The 16288-nt window shown below is 44.2% G+C and overlaps 1 protein-coding gene across 1 annotated transcript in view; it reads right to left on the bottom strand.

Moving 5' to 3' along the window:
* The window catches only part of MAD1L1 (MAD1 mitotic arrest deficient like 1), a 350530-nt gene that overhangs the window by 159698 nt on the left and 174544 nt on the right, over window positions 1-16288 (bottom strand). The window contains exon 14 of the mRNA XM_008633475.2: window positions 4120-4208. Within this exon, the coding sequence (XP_008631697.1) occupies window positions 4120-4208 (89 nt within the window). The remainder of the gene's footprint in view (window positions 1-4119; window positions 4209-16288) is intronic.

Raw genomic sequence — 16288 nt, 5'->3', positions numbered from 1 at the left:
GGAGCAGAAAATGTATGTGTTGGGAAGACGCTATTAAGGCATCCAGATGGCATTGAGATGGTGTTAGGAGCAGAGCAGACAGAATTCCTGCAAGTGTGACTAATGGGCATTGGCAAGGACATGAATTTCTTTTGAATTACTGTAACTCTACCCAGTCACTAAATCCACAGAAAACATTTAGGATTTACCGGGGTTGCAGCTTGACAGCAGAAAGAAAAAGTTCAGATTTGTTCCAGCTGAAAAGGTCCTTCAGCTGTTGCCACTTAAGTCTTTAGTGAAGTTACTTTAAAATATATTCCTTTTATTTATAGATTCTGAAATATCAGTTTCTGCACATTTATCACCTTCCCTGTAAAAGGTGCTAATGCCCAAATGCTGTACCCTACAGTGCAGGAACTCAATGGGTTGACCACTGTTTCTTTTCATAGGATCTACAGAATATAAACAAATATTATTTCAGAGGGAGCAGCAAAAAGTGTGAGAAATGACAGCATTAGCACTGCTTTTATTGTCTCTCCAGAAACGATGATGCTGGGAGAGAGCTTCACATTTAAAGTTATAAAAGGTCTGACGAAATAGCACTTTGTTCTCAAGAGAAGGAGGAAAAACTGATAAAGTCTTTCAAGTTTCTGGCTGAAAATTTACTTTTCATACTAAAGAAAAATGAGACAAAAGATATATTTTTAAAAGCTCTCATTCACTCACAGGAGGTGAATACAGATTCAAAGAATTAATATGGATTTCTTTTTCTCCTTTATGCCTCCCCTGCTTTTGTTTTCAGAAGTGAGCTCCAAACCACGGGGTCTATATGGAAATGCCTGGAGGCTCAACAGTCCATTCCTGTTCTGCACACTCCTCTTGCTGGCTTCAGTGGTTCCCCCTATTTTTCACATTCCTTCGTGACAGCAGCTAACAGGAGAGGCTGGGCTCAGCCCAGAGGAGCAGACACCTCATCCTGTAGGTTATAGGATTTCAAAGACTACAATAAATGACAGAAATGGAAATAACTCCCTCATAAGCTGTGGCATTTCTTTTCCCTCTTTCCAATTTGGAAATCTGCATTCTTCCCCCCATTTTCTCCCAGAATTAGTTTCTGGCAGTGGTGTGTAGAAGGAAGGAGTGACAGTGGAGACTGTGTTGTTCTCTTCTCCTTAAGAGCTATATAAAATTGAGTAAACCAGTGCTGTTGAGGCCCACAGGAGGAGGATGAGCACAGCAGACCTAACCCCTTTCCATTCTGATCCCTGCTCTCCTCCAAACCCCTTCTGTTCTTTAATCACAGCCACCCAGTTCATTGCTGCTGTACAGAGAGGACACATCCAGCTGAGCCACGAGGAGTGCTCTGATGTGGATCACAGCACATCATTCCTGAATCCCAAAGGACTGGGAGAATATAGTGATTTATTCTGTATTCCTTTGAGAAAAAGCCTCTTCTATGAAGAAAGAACTTGGCCCAGTTTCTTGAACAATGCACAGAAAATGCAAAATAAAGTCCAACCATACCCATTGACTGCTTAAGTCTAGAAACATAAGAAAAAATCTTTATAGAGTCAATTCTGCAATGCTGTGAAGTTCTTGAGAGTGCAAGGAGATGTCTGAAGCAGTAATAGAAGCCAACAGTAAGGAAAAAGGAGCAGGGACTGGCTTAGAGTGCTCCAGCAAAGAAAGCTCCAGCAGAAAGAAAATGCCTTGCACCAAGTCATTTACTGTTAGAGCTGAGCAGTGAAAAGAGTGATCAAAATCAGACAAACCCATGCTTTGTGGAACAGCTCTGTAGCTAAATAACCAGCACCAGGGCATGGGACAAGTATTTAAATCAGCCATAACAACAAGAAGTGGTTCAGTAAAAGATGACAGAAGAAACCAGTCTGGAATTAGAATGTGGGATTGTGGCTGCTATGCACCCACAGCTTCAGGAGCAAGAGACAAGAAAACCCAAAATACCAACATGAAACAACTGCAGAAGCTTGGCCTCTGCTGAAACAGCCTTCAGAGTATGGCCCACCGCTGGAAAACAGCTCTGCACCATCAACCACTGCACTGGGAATTGGCCCGGGTATGGGACATTGTGTGAAAAGTTTGACACCATTTCATGGAAGGAGGAGAGACATGAGATTAGCAGTCAAAGAAATTCTTTAAAAACAAAGAGGGAAAAACATTATCTAGGAACTTTAGGGCTACTGTTGAGCTCAATCAAACACCATGATCCCGTAACAAGGAGGTATTTGTGAGCTCCACTCATCCCTGCCCAGGAAATAGATTTTAGTTCAGGGCAGTCAGACATCTCCATCCCCACTGCCAAGAGCCTGTCACAATATGGAGTGGTCTGGACTATGTGGCAATCCAGCTGTTTCTCCCTGAAGCTGCTCAGGTAATAGATGGCAAATGCTGTTCAGGGAAGGTAAACACCAAATCATGAGTCTTGGAGGGGAAAATAAACAGCCTGGATGTCTCCCAGATGAAAGGGTACTGCAGCAACACCAGCCAGGGAGGGAGAGACCAGGAAGGCACTGTACAAAAACTCTGCAAACCTGCAGGTCCCAGAAGACAGCAAACAGGCTGCTGGCTTTACTGATACACAGGAACATTATTAACCAGGAGTGACAGGTTTAATGCTGCCAAGGCGGTGCTGAATACTCCTGTAGCAGTGTAAACCTCAGGTTTCAGAGGGTCCAATGTGCTTTAGCAGAGGAAAAGCTTGAAGGAGCTAAAAAACCCCCACAAAAGGCGAAAGTTGATAGAGACAGGTTTATCTCCCTGAAAAAGGGAAGTCATAGCATTCTATCCTTTAGCAGAACTCAAACATATGATAGAATAAAAGAAGGAGATGTATGCCTTGGGCCTCCAGAACTATTACAGCACCTTGAGGGAACTACAGGAGCAAGTCCCCAAGATTAGGTGTACAGCCCTAAAATGTATTGGAATAGCTTAGCTGAACATGTGTTATTTTCAAACACCTCCCTCCTGCTATGGAACTGGGCTTTCAAAGCTGTAAAACAAGCTCCAGAGGCAGAGCACAAGAGCAAAGCCATAACATACAGGCCAGTAATTTCTGCTTTCTGCAGGATTCTGCTTGCTGAAAAACCTTGCTTTCAGTCCTATGAGGCAGTCACACTTTATTGTGATGGAGCTGAAAATATCAAAGAATTAAGAAGTAAAACTCCAGCCAAAGCCTTAAATCAGCTGAGAATAAAATACTCAAGCTTGTCAGGACCTGATTTGCTCAACTTCAATGAAAGGAACTTTATTAAACGTTCAGAAACAGATGAACTTTTCTGTGCTCAGTATTTATTGTGTCACCTGCTTTGCAATGGAAGCTATAAATACTTTAATAAATACATGGAAAGGTTGTTTAGCTTCACTGTAGCTTTTGTAAATGCTCATGTATCCTCTGCTGAAATGCTGTTTTGTAACTACTCTTTCACTGAATCACAACAGGTACCCTTCTGCCATCTCCAGCAATGCACAAGGGGAAACATCCCTCTTTTATCTCCAGTGCCTCACATGCATCAGCAGTACAAAAGCTGGATTCTAAACCTCTTCACACACATGCCAACAGATGCTGTATTTACAGTCGAGATTTGGTCAGAATAAGAAACAAACAGCAATGCTCTTTCCACAGGAAAAAAAGTCAACAGAGGGAATAGTGATGCAGGAGCCAGTCTTACTAATTAACTGACAGCAAAAGACCCCGAACATTAAAAGAAAAGAGCCTGAAGCCTCCCAAAAGATAGCAAAGCTTATAAAGTAGCTAAAGGCAGGACAGATCAGGGGCTGAGTGTTTCTGTTAATGCTTCATGGGTTTCTCATGTTCATAATAGCTGGTGAGAAAGTAAAACGTGCTCAGGAAAAGAACATCCTACTTCAGAAATACAAGGAAAATACATTCTGATCAATGGCATCACCCCATTGCCTGAACAGCAGGCAGCCCATGGACACAGGCAGTCTGTAGACATAAACTTCTTCATGCACTGTAGCACAGTGAGCTTCTGTACCTGCTGCTCCACCAGGAGATGACAATAACCACAGCAGGCAGTGAAACCACCCTGGGCATTTCCCTTCTCATTAGTTCAGCCAAAAATAGCAGAATCTGCTCAGCCTTCCCCTTGCTTTGCCTACCTGAGCGTGTCCACCTCCTCCTTGGTGATGACAGAGCTCTGCTCAGCTGTGCACTGCTGAGACTTCAGGACCTTCATCTCCACCTCCAGCTGCAGGAGAGAAAAGGTATTAGTTCCTCCAGCACTGGTAAGGGGCACACACAAACAGCAAATGGAGAAGGAAACCGTGAGGTTCTGCACAGATCAGACTTCTCATTACACAGATGTAAAGCACAACTTCTCATGTGTTAAATGCCAAAACCTCACTTAACCCTGCTTCCCTTTGCAATTCCTTTCGCCTTTCCCACCATTTTCTCCACAGTAGACGAGGCATGGAAAGTTAACTGTTACTAGCAAAGCTTTTGCTTCTCTTACAGATATTTCCCCTATTTTCCCCATGGATAATAGGATGCAGAAGACTCTGTGTGGCACTAGGAGCTCGCTGGCTCCTGACATTTAGTATTGACAGTTCAACCTCACTCAATTCCTCCCCCAGAAGAAATGAACCACGGGATTACGCTGTCTTGTCCACAACAGCTCTGAGACACATACATTGAATCCAAAAGACTGGGGAATATTTCCAGCACTCTCCAATAAACACTTGTAGCTCTAGCTGCTCAGGTAGCTCTGGCTGAACAAACAAACAATTAAGAATATTTTCTGCCTCTGGCTTTGTTTGGGAAGGAACTTGCAAGAAAGTATTTCAAAACTCTACAGACATGAGAACTTCTTAACCAGACTCTATAACTCCCAGGCTCCCTGACTTGCAGCAGTCTGGGTCCCTAATTCAGAGACCAAGACAATGCACAGATTGATAAACTCCATATGTTACTTGTTTCTAAACCACTCAGAAAATGATTTACTATGAAGTGTAAGCAGAGACAAACTACCCAGAGGATACTCAAACTTCTGTTCCAACACCTTCTCCCAGCTTAGACCTCCTTCACACACTGGACTTCCTTTTGTCATCTGTCTTTTTACCACCTGTCGACTAATTCCCCTAATAAATCCATTGATGGAAACTGTATTTTTTCACCCAGGAGGAAAATAATAAGCAATCCAGCCTTAATTATAGATGCAAAACTTATGACCACAGAGAGTTCAGTGCTCAGCATCAGGGAAATTTCATACACTATTCCCTGCAACAGCATGGGTTAGACTTGTAGAGCAAAATCACATTGCAATGGCAAACTTCTGCAAGCTTTTTGCAGAAACTCTCCAACTTTACAAGGAAAAAGAGCAAGCTGTGATGGACAGTCATATTGCTCAGACAGAACTGAAGTTCTGAATGCTGCCTCTTCACCCTTCCGTGCTTACCAGAACAGACAGGCAGAGCACGGCAGTGCTGTTGGCAGGAAAGAGCGGAAAATGGATGGTTGGATTATTCTCCCACACCTTTCTGACACCAAAGGAACAGAACAGAAGAAAGAGAGCATCAAAAAGATGCTTTAACCTAATTCCCCCTGGCACCCCAAAAAGCCCTGCATTCTCCCCCTGTCTGTCAAAAAACATCCAGGAATAAAAAATAGGCAAAGGCCCACCTGCATCATCAGGCTGTACAAATGTTAATGCATATTAGCTGCCTGATAAGATTATCACAGCCAGAAATGCTTCCCTCAATTTTCTGATTACTGAACTTATCTCTCCCAGCTCAGCCCATCACAGATGGCTGAGGATAAAGCAAGCACACCAGATAATTCCAGGAATGTGAATAAAAGGTACTGGGATGAGGAGTAGGCTTCAATTCCAACCTCCTTCTAGCAGGAAAACACTCACTATGCCTCCCATTTCCCCTGTCTGCTGAAGCCTGGAGGTGTTTGCTGTTAGGAGTTTGGGGATGCTTTCTGGGATGAGTGAGGACAGCATTTGAAGATGGAAGGGCTGGTGAGTTATTTATCACTGGCCAAGAGGGCTCAGCCTCAAGTTTTTCCACCTGCTCACCCACACGAGCACATGAATCACGGCTGCCTTCCCAGGGAACGAGGGCGGGCGAGGAACGTGCTGTTGTGATCTGGGGTCTCTTGTGATGGCTGCACAAAGAAAGGGGCAAAACCAGAGCGTGTAACAGGAAAAGGAGATGGGAGAGTGAATGCACATGAGCTCAAGGGAGCTTGTAAGAAGCATCTCACTTGATACACAGCAGTGACAAATTAAGGCCAGGTATGCTCAGCAGTGGCAGGATGAGATTCTGCTGCGTTTCTAAGAATAAACTGTTGAAGGAGAACGAGGAGGGAAGGGCACATGGGCTGTAAGGGCATTTCATCTCATTTTTATGTCCTCCCACTTTGCAAGCGACAAGACTCCCTGAACTGAAAATCTGATGTGCCCGAGGTGAGAAGGGAGAGGAGGACACAGTGGTACCACTACAGATGAAACTGGCTCGAGCAGTGAGCTGTTGAACGAATCTGCTCCCCAGGACTAGGAGTAAAACTACTGGAGAGTTCCAAGTTCAGGCCAAGACACAACTTTGTGCCACGGGAAATTACTGCCATTCAGACCTCACTAATTGTTTATAAAATAAGTAAAGCAATTAAGGTATTAAATGCTTCATTCAAAATGTGTTGTTTCCAGGTTTCATCCCTAGCAACTGTTAGGAAAACAGCCCTTACTGCGAATCTCACCGAAGGTATTGAAATATTAAGATATTTAAAATACTATTTAATTTTATGTTATTAATGTATTTTCCAGGACAAAAATAGTTAGTTGAGATGGAGTAGCTTACTGTTGGGACCCAATTCTGCTTTTCTGAAGGCAACACAGTGCAAGACACAATACAAGAATGAAGAGAACGGCTAAAAATAAGGAATCTGTTGATAAAGCCTAAGAGGTGAGGAGCTTTCCAAGACCATTCCCTTTGACACAGCCTCAGGAGAGCTCTGGGAATGGGTGATGAGCATGAAATAATACACCACAGGGGCAGTTTGTCCCTTCCTGTCCCCTTGTCCTCTCAGTACCTGTGCCAAAGAACAGCCTCAAGAAGGCATAAGGAAAGGAAGAACCAAACCCCCCCTGCTGCTTTCTCCACCTAATTCCCACCACATCCCTTTTCCTAAATTAACTTCCAGTCCTGGTCTCTCTTGTTCACCAGATGCCACTTTCAGCAGGCATTTTATGCTTTTTGAACCAACTCATTATTCCTGGCTAAAACTCTTCCAATTTTTATCAATAATTTTATGCAACTGGCTGAGTTAAACTTTTATTGCTTTGAATACATTAAACTAGTAGAAGTCATTATCAAGCAGAGAGGGGAAAAGGGCTGCTCAAATTACAGCTCATTGCTGTATTCCCCCATTCGATACCAAACAACCCAGGTCAGCCTCGATCTTTTAACTGGCATTGAGAGCAGCCAGGGAACATTGCTGTGAAATACGGCATTGCATCTCTTGTCCTGAAAGCTGCACAAGAGGGACTTAAGGACCTACATCATCTGCAGGAGCTTCAGGGATTATATCACCTGGGATCAGACCCTCAGTGATATTCCCACCATACAGAATGCATTAAAAACTTGAAAAGAAATCAAGCTGTTATTTTAATAAAGTTATCTAAGGTTTTTATGATAAGGCAGAATAATGAGTGATATCAGAGCCTATGAATGAACAAAACACGTGAACATATTTTGAGGATGTATTGTTCTCTTCTCAAAATATACTGGGGCCTCTTGTTCTCAACCTAAAATGTTCCCATTTATTCTGAACCTTTTCTACCCTCTTTAACTTCTTAAGCATTAATTCCAGTCCAGCTTTATTGCTCTCAATAAAAGGTGATCAGGACACACACAGGATATAGACTAATTTTAGAATATCCATTGCCACAAATATGGAAGTGCCCCAAAAGGTGAAATGCAAATAATTTTTCCGAAATAAGTATTGCCATCATTATTTACCAAAAGGAGAAAGAGAGGAAGGAAGAACATGGATGGATTTTCATCTAGTATTTAATTATATGAAATATCATTCTTCTTTCAGCTTTACTTCTAAACCTGCCTCAACAAGATTCCAAGAAGGTGGTTCTCCTCCAAGTGTTAATGACATAGCAAACACCCACAGCAGGGTAAGAAATATGTTCCTCACTGGTTCTCTCTTCTGTAGCAATTATTTAAAGACATATGAGATGACAGGAGAAACAAAATTATAAATTCATCTCCTGACAGCTAGAAGAAACAGAGCTTTACTTTAGGGAGTTGATTTTCTAGGTAAATTTCTGGCATTTGTCACTTCTGATCCATATTTGTCCCCTCCAACCAAGCACCCTGAGCCTCTGCAATGCCATGGACCTGTTGTTCCTCACACTCAACTCCAGGAGGTTTCAGCATTGATGGAGAAAAGCCTTTCCAAAGCATCCCACTGACCACTGCTGTCCACACTCCATCTTCAGAATGAGGCTCATCACCAGTCAGATCAGTCAGCCTTGAAAACCACATTTGCAAACTTCTGAAAATTTTAATGCACTGCCCAAAACAATGATCAAATCTCTGTTCAGGTGCCTCATTCTGGGTAATAAAGGACTCAAAATCTAAACTATTTCAACTCATTGCCAAAGTAGGATTTGCATGTTGAAAAAAAAAAAAAAAGGGGGCTGGTTTACTCGCCCACATCATGTACACACATTTCACAGAACACATGCTGGAGACATACAGTTATTATTTGAATAATGAGTGCATTTTAGTGAGCGGCTGATACAGCAATCTTATCCTGATGAAGTGTGTCTGCACGTCATTCAGCATTTTTGGAACTGCAAAAAGCAGGAAATGCTGAATCCATTATAAACGTCTAAAGGTTTATTTAACAATGGGCTGATGCAACATCCTTTGAAAGGCCTTCCTCAGCAAAAGAGCTGATTTTGAACGGCAGCGATAAATGGGAACTGAATTGCACAGAGCCAGCATGGAAAGGTGAATTGAGAGGTTGTGTTTGACTACAAGTCTCAACACAATCCAAGGAGCTATTTCAGTACAAAAACATTTAAATGTATGAACACCAAGCAAACTTGGAAAGGAAGAGTGTACACTAAAATAGACAAGAACAGATGAACCGGGATCCCAAGTATGACCTGTCCACTGAGGTCTGAAAACCTCAAGGCAAACGAGGAGCTTGATATGACAGCAATGCCATGTGTGCTTCTCTCCATGGGATGTAGCAGAGACTAAGGAGCTTCTCTGCCTCTCTTCCCACAAGGCAGCACAGCAAGCTTGGTGTTGTCTACAAGCTTATAAATCTGGCATCAGAACAGAAACCTAACACACATGGCACACCAGTGAGTTTAATTTGGGTGTCCAGCAATACCACAGGGTAGTAAGATGCCATGCTGAGCACTTCAGAGATCATTCTGCTCAGCAGAAGCAGCACCCCCTCTTCCATATGCCCACCCCACTGGCATTCTGAAGGGCTGTTCTCCCAAAACATCTGCAGAGAAGCACACACAGGGAGAACTAAGCCTCCCCAGATTTCCTAGTGAACTTTACTTTTCTTCAAAAAGTCGGACAGTACTTGTAAAACAAAATATTGCTTGCCATTTAGAAACAGGCTAAGCAGCCCAGGATTTTTTTCTTGGGAAAGTTAATCCTCGATGCCATTGTGAAACAAAAGCAATAAAGCCAAAGAAAATCAGATATTCAATAAAAAATGGGTTGGAACTACCCGTCTCTCAACTGGCTGAAGCAAAAAAAATTTTTTTTTTTTCTTTTGGAAGATGAAGGCTGGCTGGATCAGAGTCACCAGTCTCTAGGGGTTCCACCATCTGTAACAAACTTGCTGTGCTTTTATCACTGAGAAGTCAGGGCTAGGAGCAACCTCTCAGCAAACTCCTTCCTAAAAATGTACTCATGCATATATATTATTGTAGATACACACACACTGGGAAATGGACATATGCTGACTTCTGCTTCTCTCCAATACAGTCTGGATTGTGGCTTTTTCTCCTCCTGTTGCAGTAAAAAGAGAGCAATTTTTCAAGTTTATACCAAATGTCATTCTATTTCATTTCCAAATATAATCTCCTAGAGAGAAGGTTCGCTTGCCCTATTTCCAATCTCTAAAGTTAATACACAAATTTATATTCCTTTCTCCCACTCGCTCCCCTAAATTAAGAGGTGTAATTACTAGGAACGCTTGCTACAAACGAATGGAGTGCCAAGGGAGAAGGAACTGTCAGGGCTGGACGTCTGCAGCAGCCACCCTCCCCTCTCCCCCATCCCTGGAGGATCCTGCTTATGAGGCAGTTTCTATCTTTCCCATTAGCAGGGGTAGCTCACACACAGGAGCAGACGACAACCTCTCCCTTTCCAGGCAGGACAATCATAAGGGACAAAATTACAAAATTAACTTCAGCCTGCCAAGGCCCACTGGTGCTTGCCAGGATGACTCCCCTCAAACCCACCTTTTGCCTCTCCCCAGCTCTGCTGACCTCTCAGGCAACATCAGGGTTCCTTAACAGCAGCAGAGAAATGTAGATCTGTGATCTAAAAATTCAGCCCCAATCTCCTCACTCTCCCCCTTCCTCGTATCCAGCACACCCTCTCCAAAGGAAGATTGATTATTATAATCAGACTTAGCTCTGACACAGCATTTGCATTTTCAAAGCACAGCATAGTCATTAACTAATTCATCTACCCCAAGGGAGCCTTAACGAGCATTCACCTCTCTCCCCTCTGATTCCCAATCCGCAGGCAGCCCGCAGCTTTCCTTCCAACACCTCCCCTCCACATTGTGCGGCACCAGCACAACTTGGGGAAACTCCAGACAGGCTCAGCGAGCCAAACTCAGCCCTGCTGCAAAGGAACAAAAGGACAAATGCACAGACACCCTATTTAAACCAGCCACCCTACGGCTTCCATATGTAATCACAGTGCTACAGGGTCTGGCAGGAAACAATTTGTTCTGCAAAATAAGGCCAGTGCCACAGGGGGCCCAAAATGGTCCAAGCCTGAGCTGCCTGCCCAGCTGCAAGCATGTGAAGTAGGAATCATCATCACACCACAGCCCCCAAAGCCCCAAACTCCTCCTGCACAGCCCACCTACAACACACCTTTGCTCCAAGACTTGGCCTCCTCCCCCTCTCAAGTGCCTTCTCACATCCTAATGTCACCAGATGCCAGCCCTCCCCACCCACCCGCCTTCCTTGGTGCTGTATTTATTTCTTTTTAGTAATCTGGGATGGGTGCAGGATGTGAGTTTGGAACTAAGCACTACCAGACATTTCAGACGGATGGAAGCTGGCTCGGAGCTCAGAATTAACAAATCTGGAAGGTTCACAGGGAAGAAGAGCAAACATCTTGTACAAGAGATACACCGAGCAAGGGAACTGAAGATGTTAATTTAAACCCATGAGTTTATTCAAGTATAATTACACATTTCAACCCTCACTCCAAGAAAGGAGCAGACAAGGAATCTCTTCCTCTCACAGCCTGTCCTGCCCACGCTCCCAGGCACTGCTATGAGACCTCACTGCCACTGCTTGACAGCAAAACACCTTGACAGCTCCACGTCCAAAACCCCTCTCTTTGCTCTAACAGCTCATTCTGAAGAAGGATCACCTAATTTCCATGTTCATTCAGCTCAGAGCTCTCTGCTGTTATCAGCCTCGCGTCACCACTTCCACCAGTGTGTAGATGACTGTTTCCTTTAATTACTACTGAAAGCTCCTCCCCAGCCAGGGAGAACAAAACAGCTGGAGTCCACCGAGAGAAGGCAACTCTGGAGTAATTAGCCTTAACTGGCTGACACCTCCTACCCATTACTCCTGGTTAGAACAGCAAACACAGAATAAGAGCCTGTTTAGGGAACCTGTCAAGGTGCCAGACTGGATGTGCCACATCCCTGCCCAGTGTAGCTGCGGTGCTGGCACAATGGAGTTGTCTGCTCTCGAGAAGAGCATCACACAGATCATTTCCTTCATGCAGGAATAGGCATTTTTGGCTAGAATCAAGTCTTCTAGCAGCTGTAATTTACAGTCAAAGCAACAAATAAATCTGCAAAGATGTCATACCTCCTCTGTACGGAGTTTGAATACAGTTTGTTTCCTGAAAATATAGCCTCGAGGAGTTTCCAGAGCATTCACTCAACAATTCTCATCAAACAGGAGCTTGTAATCCCACCTCTCACTCCCCCCCATCAGTTTTCTCATTGAAAAATCATCACATAATAAACAGTCAGAGAAGAATCTATGCAGTTACCAAGCACCTAGGAAGATCAAAGGGGAAAGAGGAATCCAACATCCATTTTTGTTCCTTTGTTTTCTAACATAAATACGGTGGAATCAATCCTGCTTAATACTGCAAAGAGAGCAAAGGAGCCTTCACTGAGTGCTTGAACTTAATCTTCTTTGTCTGGCTCACATGGAACAACACACAGGCTGTGCTTTTAGGAACAGCTCTCTCACTCCTGCTGCAGCTCCAGCCCAATTTTGCAGTTCACTACAGCTGGGAGCACTGTTTGCTGGCACATCTAGGCAGGGGCCAGCAGAGCTGCCTGCTCAAGCTGCTCTCTGACCTCCCAGAGTTGGGAAATGTGAGGATGGGGCAAGGGATCCAGCTATGGGAAAGCAGCAGCTCTCCTGACAGGCCCTCCCAGTGGCAGAGCCTTGAAGGAGCCTGCCCAAAGAACAGGTTAAGTGGAGCAGGTTGAATATTTTCTAGCTAAATGACCCATCCTGAGATTAGCCTGTGACAAAAAGCAGTGGGCTTTTAATGTATAAAAAGCGAGAAATCTCTCTCCTGGTGCCAAAACCCAAAGGTCACAGGGCCCTGCCAAGACTGCTCTGCCCATTTCAACCTCTTGGGATGACGCCTGCAGGGGCCTTCAGTTGCCAGCAGCAGTCACAGAGTGAAAGGCAAACAGCAGTTCCCTCTCAAATACCGTATGTTCAGCTCTGGTGCCAAAGCACAAACCTGGCATTTTAACCTTTGGTGAACACGTTCTTGCTGCCACCAACAATAAACTCTGAGGTCCAGCTCAGAGGAAAGGTGTACTGGATGTGCAGCGATGACATTAGCACTGAACACAGCATCAACAGGACAGGGCCTGGCAGGAGCTCCATTTTATACAGCCAGTCTTTAGAAGTTAATGAAATATTCATAAATAAGTTAAAATTCTCCTGACAAGCCAGATCCTGTAATACAACATAGAGTTGTCAGCCTCAATTAAGTGATTCCAAAGAGGCAGGGCTCTGCCATTCATTATTTACCAAGAGGTCATAGGACAAATCCTGCTCTATGATCTCCTTGTCTCAGTGGCTAAATTGAGTTTTACAGTTCCTGCTGGAGGACTCTGCTGCCCTGACAGACCCCAGCCTGCCACAGCTACTACCTACCCCCAGCATCCATCAGCCAAAGGCAAGAAACACTGGGAACAAACTCTTCTAAGGACACTGAGACACAAAAAGACTGAAAGCAAATGATGTAGCAAGCTGATTAGGCTGTGTAAAGACTAAGTCTTGAAACTTAAACTTTTTTTAAGCCTTTATCTCCCTATTTGTATACACAAAGCCAGCCCCAGGCAAGAGGAGAAGTATCCAGCAACCTTTGATCTGCAGGCACATCCTCTGAACATGCCCTCCATGCCTTCCCCCAGATCCCATAGCTGGAGAGCTTCACATCCCCCCTGCATGTTCAGGACAAGCTATGCTTAGGGAATTGTATTTCTTGTATCAGATCTCTCAGATTGCTCCTCTTCTGATGCAGGCAGAGCTTCCCAGGACTGTGAAAGCAGGAGGAAACTGGTCTCCATCCTTGTCACAAGGAAGATGTAAATTAGGTAGTACTTTGTCCCATCCTAACACGACTGTTCAACAGCCCCAAGTCTTCCTTTCCCTCTCTGGTCAGGCACTGGAACTTCATGTTCCTTCTACAGCTTCTCCAAGCTGCTTTTTAGGAAGGCAGAATAAAGGAGCAGAAATGACAGAATCCTAGAGGTACCCTGGACCTCTCACCTGGTTTTCTTAAAGTGCTGAACATAATGTAGAGCCTCTGCATTCTCCAGGGAATTTTAGCTCAGCTAAATCGAACCAAGTGAGTCTGAGGTAGCCCATAAACTTCTTACAGGTTCTGGAAGAGCACAATTTTGCACAACTATTAAATGGGCCTTTTGTGTCTCCAGGCTGTGCCTCCTATAATAAAGCCTCTGATAATATCCCTGTCCTGCTCTCATTTAATCAAGTAACTCAGATTTTAGCGACAACAGTGACACTGACAAGCACCACTCCAGCTACAGCATCCTCTAAACAGGAAAATGATTCACTTTTCTCCTCTGCTCAACAACTGAAGAGAAAAAAACCCTCCCCACTCCTCCCTCTCCAGTCCTTGTTCCTGTTATAATTGTGCCTGTCAGTACAGCTCAGGTTTTAGGAGTACACCTGTGGCATGGAGGCCACCCCAAGTGATGGGCTGGGGATTAGGGCAACGTCCATGAGTCCCACCTGAGTTAGAATTGCTCTTCAGGTCTGGGTCAGACCATTTACCCCCAACCTGGCAGCACCTGTCCCACAGGGAAGAGCAGCAGGAAGGCAGCTCTCCACTTCAGAAAGCCACATTCTTCCTCCTGACAGTCCTAACCCCACGTCAGCTCTTATCACCTTGGAAGAGCAAATGAAAACAGTCCTGCTGCAACCAAACGGTGCTGCCGTGTCCCATAAAACTTTCCCGTTAATGGATCCAACAGCAGGTTCATTTGTGTAATGGGACTTTTAAACAGACCGTTTATTTCTTTTTAATTTGAAGGGAATGTGCTATTTGATCCCATGTGCCCGGCTGGATTTTTAAAACAGAGATAAACCATGAGAATTGACTCACTAAGTCTCTCCTTCTCACCTAATTAAAATAGCATTGAGATAGGAATGCGCAGGGGTGCAATGTGCTGATCACCTCTCCAGCCTGCAGGCAGCTTGTCAGCACTGATCCACCAGGATCCCAAGGCTCCCTCCACACTCCCTGCTTTGCCCACAGGCACGTGCAACAGATGCTTCCGATGGTGCCACAGTGTTGTGTGTTGAACATGAATTTTCTAAGAGGGAACATGCAGCAGGTGCAACACACCAGCTGAGGCTGTTCATCACTCCTCGGGCTAAGAGAGGGAGAAAAAAATAACCTTGTCTGTGTACCTCAGAGCTCACTGTATTCCTACCCCATGGGGAATAGCAGGGACCAGTTTTAATGCAGTTATTTACAACAGGCACTGAGAGCTCTCTGGCAGGGGAAGGGAAAGGAGAAGTGTACTCCCATGCCTCTATTCTAGGCCTCACTCCACCTTCAGAACTAAAGTTCCACAATTAAAACGGGGAAGATTCAAAATAGGGTATCAATGACTCCTGCACAATCGTCCCCCTCTTCTAACAACTCATAATTCAGAGTTTACAGGATCACATGACAAAGTGAAGAATAATACAAACACTGCGAAGTAAGCAAGCAACAAATGGCTCTGCTGAAGTAAAACTAGAACTACCTGACAGAGAAAAAGATGTGTCAGACACATTCAAAACAAACAAAATTCACTAAAGACCTTGGGTCTAAAAATATAAACGCACAAACACAATTACTGATAGCACAGAGGCTTTATCACAGAGAAGCATAAAATGATCAGAAAGAGGAAGCTACGTGAAAATTGAAGGAACAGCACAGATCTGAAAAGTCACAGTGCAAGTCCCAAAACAGCTGAAACCCCTTCCTACAAACCGAGCCTTCCTCAGCCAGAAACTCGAGAGGAGGACAGAGTGGGGCAGATGAACTGATCCCAGGATAAACATCAGCACCCTGTGGCACTGGGAACTGGTGATGACCTGGATGCAGCTCAGCTCTTCCACTACAGAAGTGGAAGAGGTTCCTGCCTGTACTCCATGATCCTATGGAAGACACTTTTGCAAAAGCTACTGCTGGAACATCACCTGGAATAATGTGACCACTCTGATTACTCATCTTCAAAGGAGGGACAGAAAGAGGCAGCTTTCCTTAAATCTCTTCAAGATTCATGAGAAAACTGAAGAGCTTTAAGAGAAGGCTGCAAGAGCTTGATTTGTTTAACCTAGACAAATGAAAGGCTGGGAGAGAACAATTGTTCTCTATAAATATGTCACAGCATAAATACGAGGGAGGAAGAACAGTCACTGTAGTTTAAGGAGAATATTAGCACAAGAAAAAAATGGATATTAGCTGCACATATATTTTCAGTTGGAACTGGGAAGATTTCACCTGTCAGAGCACTCTT

This window comes from Corvus brachyrhynchos, unplaced genomic scaffold, assembly GCF_000691975.1.
Source record: "Corvus brachyrhynchos isolate BGI_N302 unplaced genomic scaffold, ASM69197v1 scaffold5, whole genome shotgun sequence".
Taxonomy (NCBI): domain Eukaryota; kingdom Metazoa; phylum Chordata; class Aves; order Passeriformes; family Corvidae; genus Corvus; species Corvus brachyrhynchos.
This window is presented reverse-complemented; position numbering and strand designations above follow the sequence as displayed.